Here is a 27,070-nt window from a genome sequence, read left to right on the forward strand (position 1 = left end):
TGGCATTACAAATGTAAAGGATGAATTGACGACAAATTACCCAAGTAAACCGAGGTTCAACATTTGTTGCGGACTTTCGTGTTTACTATCAGTTTAGCTCTCATGAGCTTAAGTTCAGCCTTCGGGCTTCTGAAAACGATGTACTCATATCCGTAAGTCGTTCTTCGATACAGAAAGAAACGGTAAAAGGCTTATGTGGTTGAATTGAAATATTTATAGATTATTATTGGTATTGATCTAAAATAAATGTAACCATTGATATTTAAATGATATAATGGGTAAAGTTCTGAAGTGAGATAACGTGAGTTTGAAATGAACTATTACCGGTATGTACGTGAAATTCATGAAAATGATGGTACATGAAATATCGAAAAAATAAAATGAATGATATATACCTATGAAGAAACGATAAGAGAATGATATGTATCATGACATGTAAATGTATGATTATCTTTAATATGTTGATTCAAGAAAATTATGCATAGTGAGTTTATATGTAATGTGTGCAAGTACACTAACCAGTGTTGTTGCTTGATGCTTAGGCAAGTGCCAAGCTATTGGTTGAATAGTAATATGATTATTTAATGGAATCATTGAATTGATAAGTATTTGAAGGAATTTTAAATATATGCTAGTGTTAATGAAAAAGTGGTATGGTTTAAATTATGCAATTTCTTATGAAATGACTTATCATGTGATCAATTCGGTAAAGGCTTTAGTTAAATGCAGTAGCTTGTGACTATGATTGAATGATATGTTTATGACTTGTGTGTCACGCATATAGAATAAGTGTGGAAAGTAAAGAAATGCAAATGAAAATAAAGAAATTATGAAGAGTTAAAGTTATATAAAGTCCTACTAAGCTTGGGATAATATGTAAGTGATACTGTGAATCTATTCACCTTGTGAGTTGATGAATATAGCTTCATGAGTACTATGGTATTAATATTGGATTATTCTTGATATGTATAGATTTCATATTTTAAATGAACTAATATGACTAAAGACTACACGAGCTTACTAAGCATCAATTGCTTAAGTATTTTTTTATTTACCCTACAGATTATCGAAAGCTCGATTGGGTTGGAAGCTTGTCCGAGATATATCACACTATCCATTGGTTCTATCAGTAATTTTGGATGATTTGATTCTGGTTATAATGGCATGTATAAGTTAATTTGGCCAACGTTGGCTCAGTAATGTTTTGATTTTGGTTGGTTTCAAATATGAATGCTAGATGAAATGAAATGTCTAAAAATTATTTTGGTAATGCTCCGTAACCTTATTCCGGCGACGGATTCGGGTTAGGGGTGTTACACCAAACCCTAATATTTAACCTTTTCACAATTTGGTCCTAAGATCAATATCTATCAAAATTACTATGTAAAATCATCATACAACAAAATTAAAGTTCTAAATCCATGTTATTTCATAAAAAATATTCAGTATTCATCAATGGTAACTTTCAAAATTTCCAAAAAAATAAAAAACTAATGAAATAGTTAGTTGGACCTAATTGTAAAAGTCTAAAAAACATAAAAATTACAAGAAAAAGGGAAAGAATTAAACTCACATGGAGCTAAAATATAAAAAAAAACCAGCTTAAGGAGCTTTCCTTTTGGCTGAATTTTGGAGAAGAAATGTCTAGAAATCAATTGGCCATTTGTTTTATTTTTTCTTAATTTCACCAAATAACCATTTTGTCCCTAATTCACTTTATTTTGTTTCTTTTTCTCTGCTTATGCCGCCTCAACCATCTCCTTTAGGCTAATTTACTCTTTAAGTCCTCCCTATTTACCATTTAAGTCCTTATAAAACATAAATTATGAATACAAAAATCTTTCTAAAATCACATTTGACTCGTAATTTCTAAATAATAAAATTTACGAGCTTACTCGTCAGATTTGGTAGTCTCAAACCACTGTTTCTGACACCACTAAAAATTAGGTTGTTACAACTCTCACCCCTTTAGAAAATTTCGTCCTTGAAATTTGTTACCTGAGAATAGATTCGGATACTATGACCTCATTGATTTTTTGGTTTCCCAGGTAGCTTCTTCAAAACCATGTCGATGCCACAAGAATTTTACTAATGGTACTCGTTTATTCTGCAATTTTACTAATCGTACTACCTGGATGAATATAATACGTGCTATTGTGAGCTTCAGAAAGAATATCATTTCTCAAATCTGAATTATTTGGAACATAAATTCTATTACAATAACGCAACATACCACTATCATCAACACTATACTCTGAACTCTAATTGTCCTGAACCATTTGTCATTTTAACACCAACTTTGAATCGTCATCTTACAATTCTCAAATTCATTGCAGAAACAAGGGTTTCGTTCTCAGTTCTGCTAATACAGAACCATCTTTATTAAAATTTAAATGAGCATTCAACGCTCGAAGTGAAAACAATGATGACTTCCAACTAAATGCATCCGCAACTACATTAGCCATTCTCAGGTGGTAGTTAATAACCAGATCGTAATCTTTTAGTAATTCTAGCCAGCGTCTCTGTCTCAGATTCAACTCTTTCTGAGTCATCAAGTACAGATTCAACTCTTTCTGAGTCATCAAGTACTTTAGACTTTTGTGATTTGTGAATACATAACATTTCTTGCCATATAAATAATGTCACCAAATCTTCAAAGCGAATACAATTGCAGCCAATTCAAGATCATGTGTAGGATAATTCTTCTCGTGCGGCTTTAATTGTCGAGAAGCATAGGATACTACCTTTCCTGACTGCATCAGTACATAACCCAAACCATTAAGAGATGCATCACTATATACAACATATGATACGCTAGATTCTGGCTGAGTCAAGATTAGAGCTTCTGTCAACATCTTCTTCAGCTGATCAAAACTTTGTTGACATTCATCGGACCAAACAAATTCAACATTTTTTGCAATAATCGGGTCAACGGCGAAGCAATAATCGAAAAGCTTTTGACAAAGCGTCAGTAGTAACTTGCTAAACCCAGAAAACTTCACACTTCTGAAACATTTTTCGGAGTTTTCCAATATGCCACAGCAGAAACTTTACTCGGATCAACTCGAATTCCATTAGCTGATACAATGTAACCCAAAAACCCAACCTTGTGAAGCCAGAATTCACATTTACTAAACTTTGCGTACAACTATTTTTCTCATATTTCCTCAAATGTTGTGCATGCTTGGATTCTGTCTTGGAATAGATTAGTATATCATCGATAAACACAACCACAAATCTATCCAGATAAGGTTGAAAAATCTGATTCATTAAATTCGTAAAAGCAGCAAGAGCATTCGTCAAACCAAATGGCATTACCAAAAACTCATAATGACCGTATCGAGTTTTGAAAGTAGTATTTGGCACATCACACTCTTTAACCTTCAACTAATAATACCTGGATCTAAGTTTTATCTCCGAAAACACCGTTGCACCTTTCAGTTGATCAAATAGATCGTCGATACGTGGCAAAGGGTATTTATTTTTAATTGTGACCTTGTTCAATTGTTTGTAATCTATGCACAGTCTCAAAGAACCATCTTTCTTTTTCACAAATAAAACAGGTGCACCCTAGGGAGACATGCTCGGTCTGATAAACCCTCAGTCTAATAACTCTTGCAACTGTGCCTTTAACTCCTTTAATTCAACTGGTTTCATATGGTATGGTGTTACTGATATCAGAGTAGTTCCAGGAATCACATCAATTACAAACTCAACTTCACGATCAGGTGGTAAACTCGATAATTCCTCAGAAAATACATCAGCAAACTCACCAACAACCGGTAACTGATCTAGCTTTGATTCTGAACCCCGGGTATCAAAAATATAGGCTAAAAATGCCTTATTACCTTTTCACATCAATCTCTAAGCAGAAATAGCTAAAATGATTCTAACAATATCTTTCAGATTCTCAGACTCAACTGATATCATCTCTCCTGTCTAACTTTTCAAGTCAATCCATTTCTGTTTTCAATTTACCACAGCTTCATGTAAAGATAACCAATCCATTCCCAAAATAACATCAAATTCCTAAAAAGGCAACAACATCAAATCAGCAGGGAATTCATAGCCTTTCACTTTCAGTGGACAATTACAACACACTAAATTAACTATTACACTTTAACCCAATGGATTAGTAACTTAAATATCATAATCAGTAGATTCAACAGGTAACTACTTTTCTGCTACTAATGCAGTGCAAATATAGGAATGAGTTTACCCAGGGTCAACTAATACATACACAGTAACATCAAATAGATAGAATGTACCAGCAATTACATATGGAGCAGTGGCTTCCTCTCTAGCTCGAATAGCATAGTTATGTACAGATGCTCTAGCCTCTGACTGAGCAGCAGTGTCTTTCATTCCTAAACGAGCAGTCCCTATGGCACTATTTTGACCCGAACATCTACTTCTCTGAGAAGTAGCTAATTACTTTTCATTTTTCTCTTCATCCTCTTTTTGCAATTGAGGACAATTTCAGATAAAATGATTAATTGCTCCACATTTGTAACAAGCCCCCACTTTACTTCTACACTCACCAGGGTGGTATTTCCCACAGTATCTGTATTTAGGCTTAGGAGCATTCTGCATACTACCCACACTAACAGCGGGTCTAGTAGTTACCCCAAAAACTTGTTGAATCGTCTTGTTTTTATTCGAACGTTCAGGCATTGAGGTAGCTCGACTGAAATCATCTTTAGACTTTTTCGCTGGTAATACTGAAAATGATTTAGAAGACCTCTTTTGTAAGATTCTCGATTATGTCTATCTCGTTGTATTTTTCTGTTATACACCTCTTCCATATTCTATGTGAGATCAGACAAAACAACAAATTCTCGCATTTCAGTGCCTCCAATCATCATTTTAATTTCATCATTCAACCCTTCTTCAAACTAGATACACATTTCTTCTTCGGTTGGTACAATTTCCCGAACATATTTACTGAGGTATATAAATTCCCTCTCATACTCAGTTACTAATCTGTTCCCTTGGCGCAACTCAAGGAATTCCCTCTTTTTTTATCTAGATACATTTTGCCGACATATTTCTTTTTAAATTCACTCTAGAAAAATTCCCAGGAAATTTTCTCCCTTAGCACTACAACCACTATTGTTGACCACCAGTTATATGCTTCCTCTTTCAATAATGAAATAACACATCTAAGATAATCATCAGGGGAGCAAGTTATTTCTTCAAAAACCCTTATTACATTTTGAAGCCAATACTCAGCCTTAACTAGATCATCCTCTGACTTACCCTGAAATTCTTCATCCCCATACTTTCTGAGTATCTTAATCGGAGTACGTTTACTAGATTCAGTCACTAGAGGAGGTGGAGGTGCAACCGGAGGCACTACAGGCGGTACAGTAGGGAAAGGAGGTTGCTGAGCCAAATTTCTTCCCTGCATAAACTCACTAAACCACTGGTTCATATATCCAAAAAACATGTTTTTAAGTTCTTACTCTTGAACTGAAGGGATCGGGACATTACTACTCGTCCCATGTTTAGAGGTCTGTGCTCTACTATTAACTTCATCATTGTTAGCACGTTCTGACCCGTCTAACATCTTTACAATCTATAAGAAATAGAAAGGTTAGATCGGATCATACACATCACACTATCATAGATTTATATGGCTTGTATTTCTAAACATTTCACACGCTACGTTCAGTCCAAGAATTGGCTAAATCGTAGCTCTAATACCACTAAATGTAACACCCTAATCCTAATTTGTCGCCGAAACAGGGTAACAGAGCATTACCGAACTTTTTAGGTCAATTATGAACATTTCATACCATTTAATATATATATTAGAAACTAATCATAATCACTCATATTGTCCCTTATATGAGCTCTCGAGGCCCAAAATACACATTAGAAACAAATTAGGACTAAACCGGAAACTCAAAATTTTTCACAAAATTTCAAAATTTTCCTAAAGTGCAAGGGACACGCGCCTGTGTTGCTAGGCCATGTGAGCCAAACACGCCCATGTCTTAGGCCATATGGGCATTCGATGTGAGGCACACGGTCGTGTCCCAGCCCGTGTCCATACTCGTATAACTCTCTGACTTAAGTCACATGGCTAAGACACACACCCGTGTGATAGACTGTGTGAAAAATTCTGGGTATTCTATTTCTCAATTTTAAAGATACAGGGGACACATGGCCAGACCACACGCCCGGTGTTAGGCCGTATGTCACACACGGCTGAGCCATACGCCCGTGTCTCTGCCCGCGTGGACGAAAATAGGCCAATTCATGGCCACATTTCTCACCCATATTTAATTTCAACTTAAACACTTCAAATTTCGTACTCATAGGCCATAACAAGACTTTCAATACACTCAACACAAGCTTTAAGCATGTCATATTATTTCATATATCATAGCATATCAATTTAGTCATTTTTAATTAATTAACTCTCAAAACGTTAAAATATTCTAATGAAACTTTAATACTACCTTAATGACACTCCATAAATATTTATAAAAATCTTTATGGCTCAATTTACAGAATTGAGGTCTCGATGCCTCATTTTCTAAACCACTTGACCTGATAAATCCTTATAAAACACAAATTACTAATACAAAAATCTTTCTAAAATCACATTTGACTCATAATTTTTCTAAATAAAAAATTTACGAGTTTACTCGTCGAATTTAGTGGTCTCGAACCACTGTTTCTGACACCACTAAAAATCAAGCTGTTACAACTAGTCAAAGTTGGAATCCAAGTTAATTGGGACAGATTTGATTCATGAAAATGAAGATAAAGTCTGTACTATTCGTGATTTCCTGAACGCAGCATCAGATCGTCAGAAATCGTACACAAACTTGAAAAGAAAAGATATAAAATTTTTCGTTGGTGATCGAGTATTTTCAAAAGTTTCACCATGGAAAAAGGTGTTACAGATCTGCAGAAAAGGAAAACTAAGTTCAAGGTTTATTAGGCTGTATGAGATTATTGAAAGAATCGGTCCTGTAGCTTACAGATTGGCTCTACCTCCTAAACTTAAAAAGATTCACAATGTTTTCCATGTTTCGATGCTGAGATGGTGTATATCAGATCCTTTACATGTGATTTATTCCAGTGAGATTGAATTACAGCTTGGTCTATCGTATTCAAAAGAATTGATAAAGATTGTAGCTCGCGAGGTAAAAGAACTCCGGAATAAACGGGTACCATTAGTAAAAGTTTTATGGCATCGGTATGGTATTGAGAAAGATACTTGGGAAACCGGGAAATCAATGAAATTACAATATTCAAACTAACTTTCAGGATAAAGTTTTAAGGACGAAATTCCTTAATGGGAGAGTTGTAACAGCCCGTTTTCCAATGGTGTCAAAAATAGTGGTTTTGAGACAACAATTCTAATGTGTCAGTCCTTAAATATTAATTATTTAATATTTAAAAGGTCATTAGAGTCGTGTTAAAATGTGGTTATGAAATTTTAACATTCAGATAGTTAATTAAGTAAAAAGGACTAAATCATAAAAAGTGAAAAGATCAATTACTATTGTATATTTGAGTCAAATGGATGGAAAAACATTATTGCATGGTTTTAGATGGCCATTATACCATTGCTAATGCCAGTGGTCGGTTAAACAACTATGTTTTATAATGATTATGTTTTAAATTATTTAATAAATGTTAAAATAAAATGAATAAAACTTAAAACATAAAAAAGGTATCATCTTCTTTCTTTTTAACCTATTTTCACCAAACCACCATTTTCAAGCTTGAGAAGCTTTAGCTTTGATTATGTCCTTGCATGGTATGTATTTATCACCTATTTTTAGTAATTTTTATGTTTTTGAGATTGTTATAACTTAATCTAGCTAACCTAGGGACTAATTCGTGATTTTGTCAAAGTTTTAAAAACTTTCCATTGATGTTTATGAATTTTTTTTAGTTTTTAACAGTTTAGTTTGAAGCTCGATGATGAATTTAGACTAAATTATAAAGTATTTTTTGTATAGTTATTATGTTTAGGGATTAAATTAAAAATAAGTTAAATAGGCAAGGTTTTCATGAAAAATTCTAGCATGTGTGGACTATATTTGGGTGTAAATGAATTCAGCATTTAGATATAAGGTTTAATTGTGCAAATAATCTTGTTTTGGTCTTAAGGACCAAATTGATTAATGTGTAACAGTCTAGGGCAATTGTGAAAAATTGTAAATAGGAAGACATATGTATTAAATTGAATATTTTATGGACTTAAGGCTAATAAATTGAAATAAACTATTTTATAGATCAAGAACCAGTAGAAAATCAAGGAAAAAGGAAAGTTATTAATTAGTCCTCGAAATTTTACTATCTCTATAATTTAGTCCTGGTAAGTTCTTACGGTAATATTTTTTATATTTTAGTAATATTACTATTAAATTCTATCATTTAATGAAATTGGTTATAGATTGAAATGTGGCAATTGAATTGTTGAGAAAATGATTAAAATGTAAATTGTTATACGATTATGTGAATCGATCCCAGATGAACATAGGATAGGATATAATTGCCATGCCAATAGGTTATATTGTGCGCTGTACGGGATTGACATATGATGAGATGATGATTTCTAACTTGTTATTATTATCCACTGAATACACCAAAGTTTAGCATTTGTTGCGGACTATTAGGTTATATTTACAGTGATTCTGACATGTTACCGGGGGTGGATGTAAAGCCTACATGCTTGGCACTTGGTGCCTAGGTGTGTTTCTGAAAAGATGTTAGCCTACAAGCTAAGCACTTGGAGCCAAGGCATGTTCTCGATTGGTTTGGCTCGTTTGAGCTTTCTGGTGTGTTTCAGGTGATTAACCATATATCTGTATCCGTTATATCGCTTATCGGGCAAATTTATAATGGTAGATGACTTGTTATGGAATATATAAATGACTGCATAATTTTTTGGTATTATCTTGACTTGATAGCGAATGATCTTGTGTGATTGAATGGATTATGCAACTTGTATATATATATAAACTAACTTGTTGAATGATTGTGGATAGGGGTGAGCAAAACTCGATTCGACTCGAAAAAATCGAAAAAAATTCGAATTTCAAGTTAAACGAATCAAGTTATTTGAGTTAATCGAGTTATTCGAATCAACTCGAATTTTTTTTTCGAATTTCGAGTTCGAATCGAGTTGAGTTTTCGAATTCGAATAACTCGAATAATTTTAATAATTCGAATATCAAACTATAATATTTTACATTTTTATCCCAAACTCCCAAACCTTTTTACTTTTCCCTCAAAACTTTTACTCCTTCCCACTTTCCCCCCAAAACTTTTACTCCCCTCCCCTCCCAACCCCCCAATCTACCCAAAATCCATTTCCCACCAAAATTTTACTCTCTCATTTATTTTTTCTCAAAATTTTACTCCCAAAAACCCTCAAAACCTTTTATTTTCCCCCAAAATTTTTACTCCCTCCCACTTTTCCCCTAAAACTTTTATTCCCTTCCCATCCCACCTCCCATTTATCCCAAACCCTCCCCCTCCAATTTTTTTTAATATTTTCCCTCCAAAATTTTACTCCCCTTATTTACTTTCCCTCAAACTTTTATTCCCCAAAACTTTTTATTTTTCCCCTAAACTTTTACTTCTCACCCTTTACTCTCAAATAAAAAATCAAAATTATCCAAAAAAAAATCACTAAACATAAATAGTAATAATTTTATTTATATCTACTATTTATATTATTAAATTAAATTTCACATTTTATATTATTTATATTATTGAATTGTTTAGTCATATTAAATATCTATATTAAAATTTAATTATTAATTATGCCATAAAATATTCGTGTTAAAATTTTATATTGGTATTAATTTCACATTTTATTTTTAAAATAACTTTTATTAAAAAATCATATTTTTACATTTAATATATTTTTTAATTCTAAAATACATAGTGACAAGAATCTGAAGATAATTGAAACAACTAAGCAAGCAAAGAAGCTAACCAATATATAAAAATTAATAAATAAATTATGAAGTGATGAAAGTTAATAAAAAATTTGATTAATGTGAACAAATTTTATTACGATGGGTGACAATGGTTACAAGGACCCAAAATTATTTTTTTAAATTTAACTCGAACAAATATATTCGATTCAATTCGAATTCCATCTCACTCGACTCAATTCGAGAAAACTTCAAATAAAGTTAGGATGATAAAATGAGATTCGAAAACTCGATTAACTCGAAAATTTTCGATTCGATTCGACCGAATGCTCACCCCTAATTGTGGATGACAGGATGATTATTTATTAATCTTGCTAATGTATAATTGCTATCCTTATAAGGTAAGTTTTATCGTTTTGACCATTGAACTTACTAAGCTCTATTGAAGCTTACTCATGTCATTTTTCTGTTTCCTTGTAGATAACGTTTTGCGGATCAGGCGATCGCATCAACCTGAATATCACACTACCCAGATATTTATCGGTAGATTTTGATATGTTAACCTTTCGGTTATATGGCATGTAATAGGTGTGTCTTGTATATGTTTGAGATACTTATTACAAATGGTACATATTATACTTGTGTGATGTTGTTTGAGTTGGATTTTAACTTGTGTATATGCCTTTGGTTTTGGTTTGTACATGCTTTTATACATATGTCTTTGCTTATTTGGTACATGACTCATGGAAGTGTTTGAAATATGGTAGATTAGGATGTGAATGGATTGAATGAATTGGTAGGTTTAGCATATGTTTAATGTATGGACTTGCGATATTTGAATGCAAGTAGTTTGGTTTGTAAACTGGATTTGGTTTGATAATTGAATGGTGGTGCCAATGAGGGTATATTGGTTAGGCACATAGGTTGAATGTTTTGGTATGTTTTGAGCATGTTTGAATGTGTTTTGAAGGTATAAAAATGGTGGTTTTTGGTTTGGCTTGGTACCTAAGATTTGAATAAACTTTTGCCTTGTTTAGGAAGTCAATTAAGGTGCACACGGCCTAGGACATGGGCTGTCACATTATCCTGTGCCACACACAATCACACCACACGGTCGTGTGTCATCTTGATTTTAAGTGTACGATTTTCCACATGGTATTAAGCTATTACATGGCTTGGAGACACGGTCGTGTGAACTTATTTTGATTTGTACACGGGCTGCGACACGGTCATGTAACCAAAATTTCAAATTGTACACGATTTGGCCACACGACCATGTTCTTGAGCCACACAGTTTGGGCTCTGTCACATGGCCTAGCCACAAGGCCGTGTGACCTTTGTTTTCAAAATTTTTTCAAATTTTCCATGTTTTTCTATTTTGTTTAAAATAAGTCCCAGATTGTTTGTAAACTATTTTTAAGGTCTTATAAGCTCGATTTATAGCCTATAAGTGTATATATGTTATGCTCAATATGTGGAATGAATAATGATAATTAAATTAATGTTTGAATGGTATTGTGACATTATTTGATTAATGTGTGCCGTAATACTCTGTAACCCTAATTCAGTAATGAAGACGGGTTAGGAGTGTTACATTTAATCCTCTCAAGTAATCAGCAAACCTAGGAGTGGATGGCGTGTGGGAACTCAGAATAGGATTCTTTCGATAAACTGGTTTAATTGGACTTTATGTTTAATTTGGACTTTTCGAACTTTTGAACTGTAAATTGTTTTGGACTTTACTTTTGTTTTAGCGTGCTTTTCCGAATTAAGTAGTATTAAATTTCTATCTGCAAAATGATTTGATGCAAACTAAACCATGGTTTTCAAAACCTTATAGCTTAATATGTTCCACTGCAAAATGTTATAATCACTTTAATGTTTTATTGAAATAAAGTAACGATTTTAACAAGAATTTTTCCTAAAACTGGAAAATGATTTATCAATGTGTACATTGTTTTAACCACATGATTTCAAATTAAATTTATGGGTTTTCAAGCCACCTCAGGATTTGTTCACAACTTCCAGGTCGGTTTTAAGGTGTTACACCACAATTGTTTCTTCTTGTCTCCTCCTGTATTATACCTTGTATCAAAAAATTATTTTATATTTTTTTATAATTGCTTGACAAGAAAATATGTACATAATTAAATTAACTATAAAGTTCACTTAATTTTTTTTAAGAAGTAAGAGAAAGTTATTCATATTTAATCACCAAATAGGGGAAAAATTAAAAAAATAGAGGGTCAAAATTAAATTGTAATTTTTACGATAGCAAAAATATAATTTCACTATTTTAATAGATTATATCTTTATAATTTTTAAAAGATTAAATCAAATTTTTATATTTTTAAGCGGGGCAGAATATAATTTTATATTTACTAATTTAATAATTTAAAAGTTTTTAAAGAATTTTTAAAAAAATCATTTTAGGTACCCGTGCCACAGCTAATTTCACCCCTTGCACCAAACTTGATAGTAATAAGGATTTAAAATATCCAAATTATGTCACTGACTAGTTAACACACCACCTTCGACTTCAGTTAGATATTAATGTTATAGTTTCCCCGTCAAAATGTAAATTGATGGCCACCTACAGTCGCACAAAATTTAATTTTGCCCTTTCGACACGGTAAAGTTCGCTCCACCGGTAGACACCTTTTTAGACCCTCCAAGCCGTAACTTACCTATTTTGGGAAAAATGTATGGAAATTATGCTACAAGTAAATACAATAGAGTTATAATTTATTTTAAAATAATTAAAAATATTTTTATGAGAATAATTATAATATTAGGTAATAAATTATATTAGTATCATCTTAAAAATTAAAATTTTTAAACATCAATAAAATAATGTCAGGTCATTAAATTTTAAAAATAATAATTTTTATACACTTATCTATAACTAATATATTCTCCAACTTAATTTAACTCTAATTACATTTTTTGAAATAATTAATTTTTAAATTATAAACAAACATTTTTTTTTTACAAATTTTAATCATTTTATTTTTTTTCATAAGTTAATATTTTTTGTGCAACCAATTTTTAAAAAATTAGTATTTTTCTGCAATTTTTTCCATGCCATTGACACATAATATTGTTAATTTTTTTACTCTAAACTCCAAACCTTGAACTCGAAGTCTGAACCTTGAATCTCGAGGTTTAAGGTTTGGATTCATAGTTCAAGTTTAAGGGTTTGGAGTTATGAGTAATGAGTTTAGGATTCAGGGTTTGAGATTATGGATTTGAGCTTTAGATTTAGAGTTTGATATTTTAGGTTTTAGATTCAAGATTTAAGATTTTAGATTCAGGGTAAAAAAATTACTAAAATTATGTGTCAATGACATGGAAAAAATTGTTGAAATGTCATTAAATAATTGAAAAAGGATCATGAATAATATAGTGGGAATTATCCATAAAATAATTTCTCTATGGATTGAGTGTATAATAATCATTTAATACCTTTAAATTTGATGATGTGACAAAATTTTATTGATGCATACAAATTTTAATTATATTATAAACTTTTGTAAAAAAATCATAATTGTTACAATTATTGTATAAATTTTAGAATTTGTCACCGGGTGAAAAAAAATTTTATTTTATACGATAACTTTTATTGAATTTGTTATAATCTTATGTAAAATAAAAACCAAAAAAAATCATAATTGTAACCATCCGTGTATAAATATGATACGAAGACAGAGGCACAGGGCAAACACAAACAAAGGCAAAGCTGAGCTCTGCTATAGCTGATTCAATAATAAAAACTCGTCAGGGTTTTTCTACTTTCTATATAGGAACCTACCTTTTACTTTCCCTCTCCCCCTTCTTATCTCCATAATTTTTCCTTAATTTCTTTCATGGATAGATATATGGATTTACAAGGGAAACGCCTTGATTATGCTCTTAATGGCAAAGTAATGCTCTGCACTGGCGTCGTTCTCTTCATTCTATTACTTACCGTACTCTGCTTCCACAGCTACGTGCGTATCCTCTTCAGCGATATCCGTCGCCGTCACATGCGCCGTCGTGCTCAGCGATTGCTCTCTATTTCCACTGCCGGTACTACTTCTTCCACCACCGGTGCTTCCAAGGGTTTGGATTCTTCCGTCATTAGAACGATCCCTACTATTGTTTACACCACTAAAGCTAGTTATTTCCCTCCGCTAGAATGCGCCGTTTGCTTGTCTGAATTCGAGGATGACGAGAAAGCCCGCGTATTGCCTACGTGCAATCACACCTTCCACGTTGACTGCATCGACATGTGGTTTTATAGTCACTCTAACTGTCCAATGTGTAGAGCTCCGATCCAGGCTGTTATTCCGGTCAACCCACCGAAAACATTAGAGCAGACCGCCGCTACAGTATCTGAAACAGCCCTACCATTGCCTCCTGGTGACGATATTGAAGCGAACAGCTTTTTCCCTCCTTCTTGCTCGTCGTCTTCGTCGTCGTCATTGGAGATGGAAAGTTGCCCCATGAAACGACTAGAGCTAGTGGGACTGGGAACTGTTGTGGAGGTCACCATCGGAACTCCATGTGGAATCGGGTTCGGGTTATCGGATCCTGGGTATAAGAAGGATTTGGAGTGTATAGTATAAAACAGTAGAAATTCCAGAAAAATGCAGTTGGATTTTGTAACCCTGTCAAAGCGCTGAAAAAGGAAAGAAACAAGAATTGGTGTTAGCGAAGCAACAGTTAGGGAAACAGCTGGCGTTTCTGTCTTTACATGTCAGCTAGTTGCCCGATCATGGTTGAAAATTGTCTAATAAGATCTTTTAATTTTAATTAGGCTTAAATGACAATTTACCCTCTCAACTAGACATTTTAATTCATGCCGCAAGTTTTTACTTCATTATTTTGATTCTTTCGAGTACAAATCTCATATCTATATATAAATTTTGATTTAATATGTAATTTAATATATAAATTTTAATTTAGTATATTTATATTTATAAAATTTAAATGTATACACATTTTTATTTTTAATTCAATCATACATATTTAGAAAATATAAATAAATCAATTTATTTTTATATTGAATAAATATAACTATTTGTGTATACCATATAGAAGTATAAAATGATGTTATCAATATTTAAATATTAATAACTTGTGAGAATCGAATCAAATTAAAATCTATTTATAAAATTATAAATTTAATAAAAATTTATGTATAATTCATCTATTTTCTTAACTAGAAACATCAAATTCTAATTTTTTTTTTAAATTATATAAAAAACCTTCAAACCAAACCCACTAATTTTTTAGGCTAAATTGTAAACATGTCCAATCAATGCCATGGAACATTACCAATACAACTTACCAACAAAATTTTTATTTTAAGCTACCTTAGAATCGGGCTTTAAGGGCTTAACCCTCGAAGTCGAAGATAACTATAGCATTGGACAAAAAAAATGAAATGAAATAATGAACTTTTGACACTTGATGGAATTTGAGTGATTGGTGAGAGAATTTTGTAAAGTTGATGAGGAAATTTGCTAAATAAGAAATCGTGGTAAAGTTGTAGCGAACCCTAGACTTTTGACACTTGATGGAATTTGTGAGAGTTGGGGTTCTGAACTGGTTCATGAACTAGCCTAGGTTCGTATATGTTTAGTTTTCTATAGATACAAGGTTAGGTTTGCAGGGTATGCTATAGATTCTGTGGAGTCCATTTGTCACACCCCAAATCTTAGAATCCATATTTTGGTTGGCTGACACGGCATCCGTGGGTAATGATCTTGTAAGTTAGTCTATCTAATCAGCAAGATTAGACTGAATTTAGGGCAGAGTTGTCCAACGAATTATTTTGCTGTGATCCGTCATCTGATGAATTTTCATTTTTCTTGTGTTTGGTTAACTCTTGTGTTTGGCAAATTCTCCCAAGCGTGAACACGCTAGTAACGAGTTCTTTTTATGGAAGAGCAAATCACTCGATATTTTAACCTGGGATAAGTGGGTCACGTATTAGTTACGTGTCATTTTTCATGACACTTGTAGAGTCCTGATAATGGTGATTAATTAGTAGAATCATGTGTGCATGAATTACGATTAAGAATACTGCTTAGTGAGATACGAGTTCAGTTTGTTTATATATATATAACTGAAGTTCATGAGAAGAGACTCTATTTTGCTTCCTTCTTTTGAATCTTTATTCCTCCCCGAAAAAATTAGAGTGTTATTCATTGTTGAAGGAGAAGCGGTTTGCATAGCTTTTCTAGAATGTACCCTTGTTCAAGCCTATTGAAGGTAAACTCTTGAGCCTTTTAGTTATTTAGGAAACTAAATGATAGTTGGAAACATTTAAATAGGTTTTCTTAGGAAGTTCTTGATTGAAGATATACTTCCCTTTTAATCATTGATGTATGCTGCCGATGCTTTTATTTTTGTGAAAGATTCGACTGTTTTTGTACTTAATAGAGATATTTGATTGTTTTTAGCTAAAAAAATGGGAGAAGGCCTGATTGCAAAAGGAAAAGAACCCATAGGGTAGATAGAGCTTACTCTGAAGTTTTTTGGTGAGTTTTTTTCACTTGTGTTTAACTAATAAACGTATAAACTCAACTAAATACAGTCTATCTAGGTAAAGTTGTTAAACTTTTAACTGTGTTTAACCTGAAGTAGGTTAGTCTCATAAAATGAAAGTTATAATATATGTTAAGTATTACTGTTGTGTGTTGATACCGTATATTCTCATGATGGAAGATAAGATATGAACTTAAATGAAAGTGCATGTGTGTTTAAAATGGATATTCCTTCCTTGGTGTACAAGCTCCGCATCTTGAATGGTGGAAAGGTGTTTTGGAGGTAAATCATGGATGTGTGATTGTATTGGAAGAAGTACGGAGATATTAAATTGATATGTGATTTTCTTCTGATATGGCATGTAAATGCAAACTGAGATTAGTGAATGGCCCTGGCCTTGCGAGGGAACACGTATATGTTCGAACTAACAAGGAGGATTTGAGGAGGTTTGGTTAGATAAATGTATACTGGTTCTATAGAGTGATATTGTGAAAATAGCTCTTCGGAGTGTTGATTGGATAATAACCTAACACAAGCAACGGTCCATGTCCTGTTCATGTTTAAGTATGTTTTACGTAAAGTATTACATAAGAGGTTATGATAGGTATCTGCACATAAACTATTGTTAATGTGTCTTACTCTATTAAGGAATTATACCTAAAAATGGATAGTGTTCGCAATCTGTAGTAATAATTTTGCGCTATATATCTGCCAATGAATGGGCGAACATGAAATGTCACATTTGCGAGTAAAACTAATTTTAAATTGAACTTGCCTTGTTTATTTTCTCCAATTTCAGGATTTTAGGTTCTCGTGGACCCTTGAAGACTTAGCTAGAAAGCGGATACAATTGTGAATGTTGTGTTTGGTTTTGTAACATGCATATATGTATCGGGGTAGCTTATGGACAAATTAATTGGTTTTTTAAAACGATGTACTGTGAATTTTAAATCTTGTTGTATTCGAGTACTTTACTTTTAGTAAATTAATTTATAAAGGCATTAGCCAAACTTTAAATTCCTAATTATTATTACTTGAACTCTTATTTTATTTTTATTTTTTTGACTTGTTTCAAATTATTGCCTACCTAATAGCAAGCTAATTTATAAAAGCATGCTTATTATTTCAATTAATTTTTTATTAAAATCTCTTTTGTTTTAAAGAATGTATTAGTTCAAGTTCTTCGGTAACGCTATCGTTAGATGGTATAACCACCAAAATAGAGGGTGTTACACCATTACGCAAGGTATAACAAGTGTAGCTTTAGAAATTTATTCATAGTTGCCTTTGACAAACCCTTGGAGGTGGAATTCCAACCACAGAATGATGGAATGTTTGTTGTATATCACTCCTAAGAATGTCATCTTCAACCCTTTTAAATATATTCTAATAAGGAATAAGCTAGAGAATTTTTCGTTTATCTTCTGTGAACCATTCCTGCACCAACGAGACTTGTTGTTCCTCTTGGTTGGGTCCTCTGCCCAAGATCAATAATATCTCCTTAGGTCTAGAGGAATTATGTTTGTCGAAGTTTGGACCTTATACAATTTTAGAGGTTCTCTCTTAACGAACATAGTCCACATGGGGCAACACCAAATGAGATGGTGGACCTTATTGATATGTTTGGCACAACTATTCTTGTAACACCCCTCACCTATTTTAGACGATTGGTACGAATAGGAGATGCCACTGAAGCATGTTCGAGTGAGAAATCCTAGATTTATTTAAGAATTGAAAGTTTAAAACTTTTCTATAAAATAATTAAAATATGTTTTATATAAGATTTAAAGTTTTAAAAACAATTTAAAATCATTTAGGATTTATTCAAAGTTAATCAAAGGTTTACATAACTCAAAACGAGCTCCAAAAGGTCAAAACGACTTGAAACAATGTATTGTTGAAATGGGCGTGATGAGGAACATTTGATGTTGACCGCCTCCTAATGTGCTAACATCGGAAGTGAGAATACTGCAACAAAATATAAGAATTTAGGCGATGTTTGCAACTATATGGGTCATGTTGTAATATAGTTTGTACAATGAACTATTGAAGGTACTCCTTGTTAGAGTATGCCCAAAGACCAATCATGAAATGATTGTAACCACATACTTGTTTTGCCTTGTTTGTTAATATAAGACACTGTTATTGTTATTTCAATTTCTTTTTCTGTATGTATAAATAAACTGGTTAATAATAAAGTCCTGAGAATAATATGATTATTCTTATAAGGTCTTTAGTCAAGTATTATTGTGGGCTTGGACAATGATATGACATTGAGACTAATGTGTAGTTGATTGATGACAAAGCGTTGTCATTGATGTAGAGATGTCAAAATCGATACATAAGTATGTGTTAGAAACAACATACTAGATTGACCCACTATGAGTATGTTTCTTGGATTATTATGTAATATTCACAACATTACTCATAGTGATAACTATGTATATGATCCTCAGACTTGAGATCATCATTGTCTCAATATTGTGAGTTGTATATTTTTACATAGTTAAACGTTTACCATTACAAGTTATACTATAAAGATTGATGTTGGGTATGCCACAATCTATGTATTGGGAGATGATTGATCAAGATAGGATTTGTCCCTCCTATATAATGGGAGCAATATCTTAAGCCTCTTGATGAAGTGAGACTAGAAATGCATGATTATGCTCGAATAAGTTGATATAAGATATCACACTTATTTTTTTATTAGAATATACTCAGAATATCAAGAAATATAAGATTTGACTATACAAGTGTGACTATTTCATGATTTGTGTCCATTCTAGATATTATGATATAATACATGAAAAAATTGTCACAGAAAGGTTATGTCGAATCACGACTTCTTAGAACTTGGATAGCAATGATGCATTGCTAGATGCCACTCATTGCTTGTAATATTAGAAACGTTCTAATATTACTACTAACGTTGCAAAAGCCTATAGGGTCACACCCTATAGCTGAAACGAACAAGATCTAAATACATTTAGTATTGTATTTAGTTGTCACATGAATTAAATTAATTATTGAATTAATTTAATTTGATGGTTAAATACTGAGCACATTATACATACAAACTTGTTGTACACAAATAAAGAACATAGTTAAAATTAATATATATCAATTTGATTCATATAAAATATTAATTGCATATAGTTTACCGAAATTATTAATATAAACAATTGTAATAATTTGGGTCAATGTATAAAAGGGCATGGAAAGTTATATTCTTTTAGAAAGAATATACTTTTTTTCTTGACTTTCCATTTGTTTCTCTAACAATAAGGAAATAATCCTGGTTTTTTTTATGATATATGATATCAAAGAAAATAAAAGGAAAAAAAACTCTCCTAATGTGTCAGGATTACCAAGAGAAAATATAAAACAAAAGATTTAGCAACTATTTTAAAATAATATGTCTGAGAAGTTCAAGAGGTTGTTGCTATTCATTCTTTGATTGGGTGGATTACGTAGAGGCCGAGACGTTACTGTTGTGGCTTGGAATCAACATCTCCAAAGGGGATCCTATCAACAACGTTATTCGTCACTTTTTAGTTTCAAAAGGTATATTTTTCAACCCTTGTTTCAACCTGATTCGTTCCTCATACATGAATCCATGGCTAAAGATCACCGGAATAATTTTTCCACTACGCCACGAGGTGTACCGACAATCCAACACTCCAAGGATCGTACCCAAAGGAGGCTTGATTAAACTAAATCTAATTCCTACACTAACAGGTCTAACTAGTACTCTAACCAAATTATATTATGACAATTCATAACTTGATAAGAAAAAGGAATTAAAAAAATAAAACGACGACAGAAGCAGACTTTAGATTTTATTAGATCTAAAAATAGAAGACTAACTAGTTTTAGTGTTCGTAGTCAACTCCTATTTCAGGTTCTATCCAATCAGCTAGTCATTAACCTAGCAAGACATCTCGACCGTCCACTAACCTAATGAGCCGACAAGCACTACTTATTTCTCAATGTCACAAGTTAGACTAGGTCAGGGTACCACGGTAGACCATACTGATCACTTCCTGAGGTTATCAATCCTATGGTTTAAGTTATTCCTTTCCCAACCAAATGATCCGCTAAAAAACCCCACATAGGCATTAACTAATCCCACATCCACTCCTTAATCTCCCTAACTAAATAGTTATTCATAGATCTAAGCCATACAATAGATTTAGATTGAAATATAAGCATGTTCAAAATCAAAAGTAAATATGAAAAAGGTTCTGATATATGTATTAAAGTGCAAACAACAGTCTGTAACAAGTCTGAAGAATCCACAATCCAGGTCTCACGAAGAACAAAACAAGAATGAAAATAAAACTTATAAGTAAAAACCTAAACTCAAAATGAAAGTAAAATTAAACTAGAGGGAAAAAGTCCCTTAAACTATTCTGAGCAATAGTATTTATATGACTAAGGTTAGTAGCTCATCCTTGACCTAAAACAACTGACTACTCTTCCTTAAAGTACGTTGTGCGGATGAAAAAAACCTTGCTTCATTAAGTGCCCACGTCAAGTCAGTGTCGTGACACCCTCAAGCCAGTGTCTCGACACTGATAGTAGTATACTTCTTTGGGCATGTCTTTAAGGCTGTGTTGCGACACCCTCTAGCTTGTTCCTTCGCAGATTATCTTGGAAAAAAAATTGGTTTGAAAAATGGCTTTCTTGCACAGCAAAAAATTAAAATTTTGAACATCGACCCGATTTGTGATATTTATACCAATAAAACTTAACCAAATTTGTACCTTTGATTTTGACTAGGCGGATCCTTGATGTTTTTCAGCTTTCAACGAAATGATCTTCTCCGCTATTCTTGTACCACAAACTGGTTCAAGTTTGGGCTCGAACCAATTGAATTAAAAATATAGAAGTAGAAAAAGTTTTCCTTTTAGGGTGAAAACGGAGATTCTCTCTTCTTTAATAGAAAACAGTAAAAATTTTATTCTAAAAAATATGATTATAAGTTTAGAATAAATTCTCTCTATTTTTTAATAAAATAACAATATCTTAAAAGTTGTGTTAATAGCTCTACCAGTGTCATCTATTTATAGAAGAAAAGGTAAAACCTTTTTCTGAGTTGTAGTGGTGTATTTCAAAAAGAAAAACATCATACTTAAAGTAGGGGAGGGGTGGTCGTTTTTACCAAGTATTCCCACTAGGGTTGTCGCCCCCAATTACGAGTACTTCCTGGGCATTTTGACCCAGTACTCTGTAATGTGATCCAACTTGATTTAGTTTTTCTATTTCCCAAAATAAAATTTAATATTTATATATAAAATAATTTTCTCATCCTTATTTTACCCTTAGAAAAATTTTGACGATTTTACCCTTAGTAAAATTTTGATGATTTTTCCCTTGTAAAATTTCGAGAAAATATGTTCAATGTTTCACAACTCAACATGTTCTCTATGACTGAATGATTTATTTTCATTTCGGCCTTCAAAACAGTCCGAAAACATAAACTCATTCTTCCATCATTTTTTAAGTAATCTTCTATAGGATTGTAAGTTTTCATTTTTATTTCCATTTCCTTTTTTGGAATTCTACATTCATTTCCAAATGATTCCATTTCTCCGTTTTAGATAAAATCATAATCAGTCCTGAATGTTTCTCATTTCTTTTTTTCTATTCATTCCTTTCATTTCTACTCAAACATGCAATTCATTTTTGGCTTCAATAAATTAGCGAAAGGATCGATTGAACATATGTAGTTGAGACTCAAATGATTTATAATTAAGTTCCAGGTTTTTCCTATGAAGTATAAACTCATTTAGTCACGAAGTTATTCCACTATAGTATCGTGACTCAGATTTCCTCAATGACATATCATTACGAAAGCAACTACTTAGTGCTCGTCCAATGACCTTGTCATAAGTGTGTTACCCTAATGGGATATCCTTAATCTCTTTGGGATAATATATGTTCTCCCAATATGATCCTATTTTATCTCATGGTAACCATTACATCTTCTTTCATGATCAAGTCATCCACCACAAAGATGGATAACTCGTGGCCACATTTATTTTTCATCAACTATGTAATGTCAATGAGAGGATATCATTTACCTATATTTTGGGCTATGAATTCTACTATTGTAGGTTACCACGTTTACTTTTCATCAACTATGTAATGCCAATGAGAGGATATCATTTACCCATATTTTGGGCTATGAATTCCACTATTGTGAATGAAGCTATATACTACAGAAGTCATACACCCAATGTACTAGCTTTCGATTCCTTATCTATTTGAACTTAGGCTTTTACTTACATCAAAGTGTACGAGTCATGCATACACAGTCCACCATCAACTTAGGTTTAGGTTTGTCATGCTATGAATGTTACAAGTGAATAAATTAATAAACAGATTCAAGATCTATTCTACTTGGGTCCTGTCCAGTGTACTGTCAGTCCAGCTAGTCACATCTATGTCTCTATCTTCTAGGAGTCATCCGTTTTGATGCCCAAGATAAGGCATTTCCCCAATTGGACTTAATAGACAGCATAGTAGACTTTCAATTGGTGTACTCATTTTCGATTAGACTAAGGACATGTTTAGGTTTGTCTACTAATATAAGTTGTCTTTCTATACTACGATTCGACCACATAATACCTTTTAATTTTAGTTCAACAGTAGACAACCAATGAGCAACATTTTTTTCTATTTTAATTTTCGTGCAAAAACTATTTAAGGATAATAATACAAAGTATTTTAATTTAATTCATGAATAATTTTATTAATCAATCTTTTCGAAAAAATTACAAGTGTACTGAGACAAAAATACTACACTTAGGGCATTAGATCCAATAGATTCCTCCTTGGGTCTTCTGCTTGTTGTTTTGCGACATCTCAGTTCTGCGTTACAACATTAAGAGGAATCCATTGTCTTTCTTCCCTTAAGTAATATCCTACACACTTTCCGAAAATATTAGTCTACCTTTAGGCCTACTTCGGCCCATAAGGTCATATAAAATGACTAAATTACTCATTTTATTACCTAAGTTCTAAAAATAAAAACATAATAAAATTACTTTTTAACGAGCTCATTAAGTACAGAAAGAGGTTTAATTTGTAATGTCCTAGTTTTGACGAGTACAAGGGTTCGCGTGTAGTCTTAAAATATTTTGATTAACGAGGTAGTATTCGTCCAAGTACATCTTTTGGTGCATAGAGCGAACGTATTCCATTACGTGTCTAAGTTAATGGTGGTTTGATATCAAATTTCCATGTTTGTTGGAGTATGATATCAAAAGGTATTGTGTAATGAGTTCATGCCTGAGGGGTAGTGTGCCTTTTATCTGTAGCATTGTGCAAGTTAAGTTGCAAGGTAAGCTAGTTAGGAACCAACTAGATGTAAATTAGGGTAAGTAAAATAAGGGGATACTCACTTATGTTTCTCAAAAGTTGTAGACCTTTGGAAAAGACAATTCAGTATGGATGTAACGCATGTCAGGATCCACTATTAGAACATAGGTCATAAATATATATTATGATATGGAATTGAGAAAAAAAGGGGAGTTTATCTTCTTTCTTCCATTTAAAAATATTGTTGTGATTTCCTTGGAGATGAGTATAGTTTTCTTTTTTTTAGATGAAACTAAGGATATAAGTTCGTTTAGAAGGTTGTTTTATATCCTGGGTAAGCATTATAGTCTTGGATGTTAACTTCTAAAAGAGTAAGCCTGTTTCATGTGATTGGATAGCAAAATGAAGAAATAAGGCTTTGCATGGGGTCATCAGTGCTTGAGATGATGATATATATTATTTGAATGAGCTTTAATGGTGTTTGTATGTTTTATAAGCAGTGGTGGCTGTAATTACTTGGTGGAGGTTGAATCTGGAGTTTAACCTGATGTTTGTAGTGGTCAGGTGAGTCTATATGTTGACTCTTGTATATGTATTATTCATACCTATAACACACCTAAACCCTCTCCGTCTTCGGATTAGGGTCACGAGAATTACTAACACGTCATACAATTAATCAATCATAATTACACATATATATACTAGCCATTAACAATATAATATACAGGGGCAGGTCACAAATAATCAAATTATATCATACTAGAATATTATAAATTCGAATAATGGTTCAAGCTATGCAATGTTAAACTTGGTATTCCACTGTCTACACTCTTATCACTATTTATACATTGCTAAACTTAGTCTGCCACTGTCTACACTCTCATCACTATTTTTGCCTTCTTGAATGTCAGAATTCAGATACATACAAGACTATTCCAATTATTAGCATCAAATTATTGGTCCATACTCCATTTATGATTATCTTTTTAATTTATCCTCGATGATGTTAGTGGAATGCATTTAATTTAAGTTTGCTAATCCACCCTAATTTAGAGTAAAAGTTACTTTTATAGCCTTTATTACGAGTCTATGGGACTCTAAAAGTAGTTTAAAAATAGGCAGTGACTAATTTGAAAAAAATTTGGAAGTTTAGAAAATAATTACAGAAATTTTAATTTCAGGGGTCACACACTCGTGTGGTAGGCCGTGTGCCTCGCACGGCTGAGACACACTCCCGTGTAGCCAAGCCGTGTAACTCTCTAACTTGGGTCACACGCCCATATGTGTTGCCAGTGTGTGACACACGCCCGTGTAGCCAGGTTGTGTGCACCTAAAAGTACCTTAAAACTCAAGTTTACAATTTCCTACTTACTTAGGCACTAAGCAACTCAATTACTAATTAACTCAATTACTAATTGTTTAACCTATTCAAAACATGATTAAACATGTCCAAAATACACCAAATTCATCACCTAATATGTCTAACCAATGTACCCTCATTGGTACCACATTTTATATGTTCAAATACATCAACAACACATCAAACATTCAATACTTTCATTCATATCACATTTACCATATTTGAACTAACTTTCAACTTTTAAAGTTACCAAATATGAAGCTCAGCACATACCAAGCATTATGCTAAGTTGTTAAACTTTAAACTATCACATACCAAAATATAAAATAGGCTAACATACCAACATAGCCTCAACCACAACCATATACAAATTTAACCATCATTTCACGGGCAACTAAGATGAGAACACCTTATAAACAATGTAACAACCCGTTTTCAGTAAAATCAGAATAGTAGTTTCGGGACCACACATCTGAGGTCAAAAAATTTATTTTATTATTATTTTATAGTCTACATTATGTTATAAATACCATGTAAAAATTTCATTAAGAAATTTTTCCGTTTACATGCTCAATTTGATAAAAAGGACTAAATCGTATAAAGTGTAAAAGTTGAGTTTTAATAGATAAAAGTACTAAATAGCTATAGAAATTTAAAGTGGAGGTTCTTATATGGTAATTAGACAATTAGTATGTTAGTGGATGATAATGGCTTGGCAATTTGTGTAATTATAAAAGATTATAAAGGTTAATTAAGTAATTAATAAATAAATTATAAGTAAAATTAAAATAAAATGAATCATCATCTTCCATTATCATCTTGGATTCGAAATTAAAAGAGAAGATAGCCATGGAAGCTTCAAAACATCTAGCCCACCCTATTTCCTTTAATTAGGTGTGTGTTTTGTCTCGTTTTTTTATAATATCTATGTTTCTGAGATCGTTGTAGCTTAATTTAGCTAGCCCCGGGATTAACTTGTGAAACTGTTAAAGTATGTGAGTTTTTTCGTTGATGAACATGTTAGGTTTTTGAAGTTTAATGGTAGAAAATGAATGGTTGTTGTTAGATAAACAACTTTTGTAAAGGAATTTTTTATGAAATTATCAATTAGGGATTCAATTGAAAATTTTAATAAATTGTGTGGTAAAATTGTGAATTTGTGAAAAATGTGGGCTGTTATAAGCATGTATATAATTCAGCTATGATGGGTTGTAATGAAATTGTGCAAATTTCCATTTTTATGAGATAATGACTAAGTTGCAAAAAATTAAAAGTATAAGGGCAAAATGGTATTTTTTCCAAAAATTTGTGTTGGAATATATTGAATGTGAATTTTATTGAATTGAGTTGAATCCTTTCATATAGATCTGGTTAGACCTCGTACGGAGTTAGATCGAGGCAAAGAGAAAATCTCAGATTAGTCGCCTCCGTATCTACGTTCACTTGTCGAGGTAAGTTTGTGTAATTAAATTGTGTAATTATATGCTTTGATTGAATTAGATTTATGTTATCTGCATTATCATCATATATGAATACCGATTGCATATCCGACGATGTAAACGATTACTGAGCCCCGTTTGAACCTTAAAAATTCGTAGGATACAAATGACATGTCATTAGGGTTACCGATTTCAACTCTTATGAGCTTACTGATACTCAGCTCATATGAGGATACATGTACATGAATTGATGGATTACAGTTCAGTACACCTCGTGTGTACTACCCATGTAGCCAATGATATTCTAAATGGTTCAATGGGCACAGTTCTGTGACGAGTTTATATGAGTTCGATACGAAGTAGTACAAGGTATTTACATGATTTACATGGAAATGGCTTATATATGATATATGGAAACTTGGTATAGATGTTACGTGTATATGGAATTTGAATAGTTGTTGAACTGATACATGATTCTTGGTTTTTATATGAAT

At 32.4% G+C, this 27,070-nt stretch overlaps 1 protein-coding gene across 1 annotated transcript; it reads left to right on the forward strand.

The window, feature by feature from the left end:
- Nucleotides 1-13,648: 13,648 nt before the first annotated feature.
- On the forward strand, nucleotides 13,649-14,755 carry LOC107913840 (RING-H2 finger protein ATL5). The gene has a single exon (XM_016842492.2). It carries the CDS (start codon nucleotides 13,781-13,783, stop codon nucleotides 14,519-14,521), a length of 741 nt encoding a protein of 246 aa, XP_016697981.1. The 5' UTR covers nucleotides 13,649-13,780; the 3' UTR covers nucleotides 14,522-14,755.
- Nucleotides 14,756-27,070: the final 12,315 nt, after the last annotated feature.

This window comes from Gossypium hirsutum, chromosome D08 (genome assembly GCF_007990345.1).
Source record: "Gossypium hirsutum isolate 1008001.06 chromosome D08, Gossypium_hirsutum_v2.1, whole genome shotgun sequence".
NCBI classification, from domain to species: domain Eukaryota; kingdom Viridiplantae; phylum Streptophyta; class Magnoliopsida; order Malvales; family Malvaceae; genus Gossypium; species Gossypium hirsutum.

Bases quoted from the DNA above. Each gene is read 5' to 3' on its own strand.
- LOC107913840 (XM_016842492.2), top strand. From the start codon at position 13,781: ATGGATAGATATATGGATTTACAAGGGAAACGCCTTGATTATGCTCTT.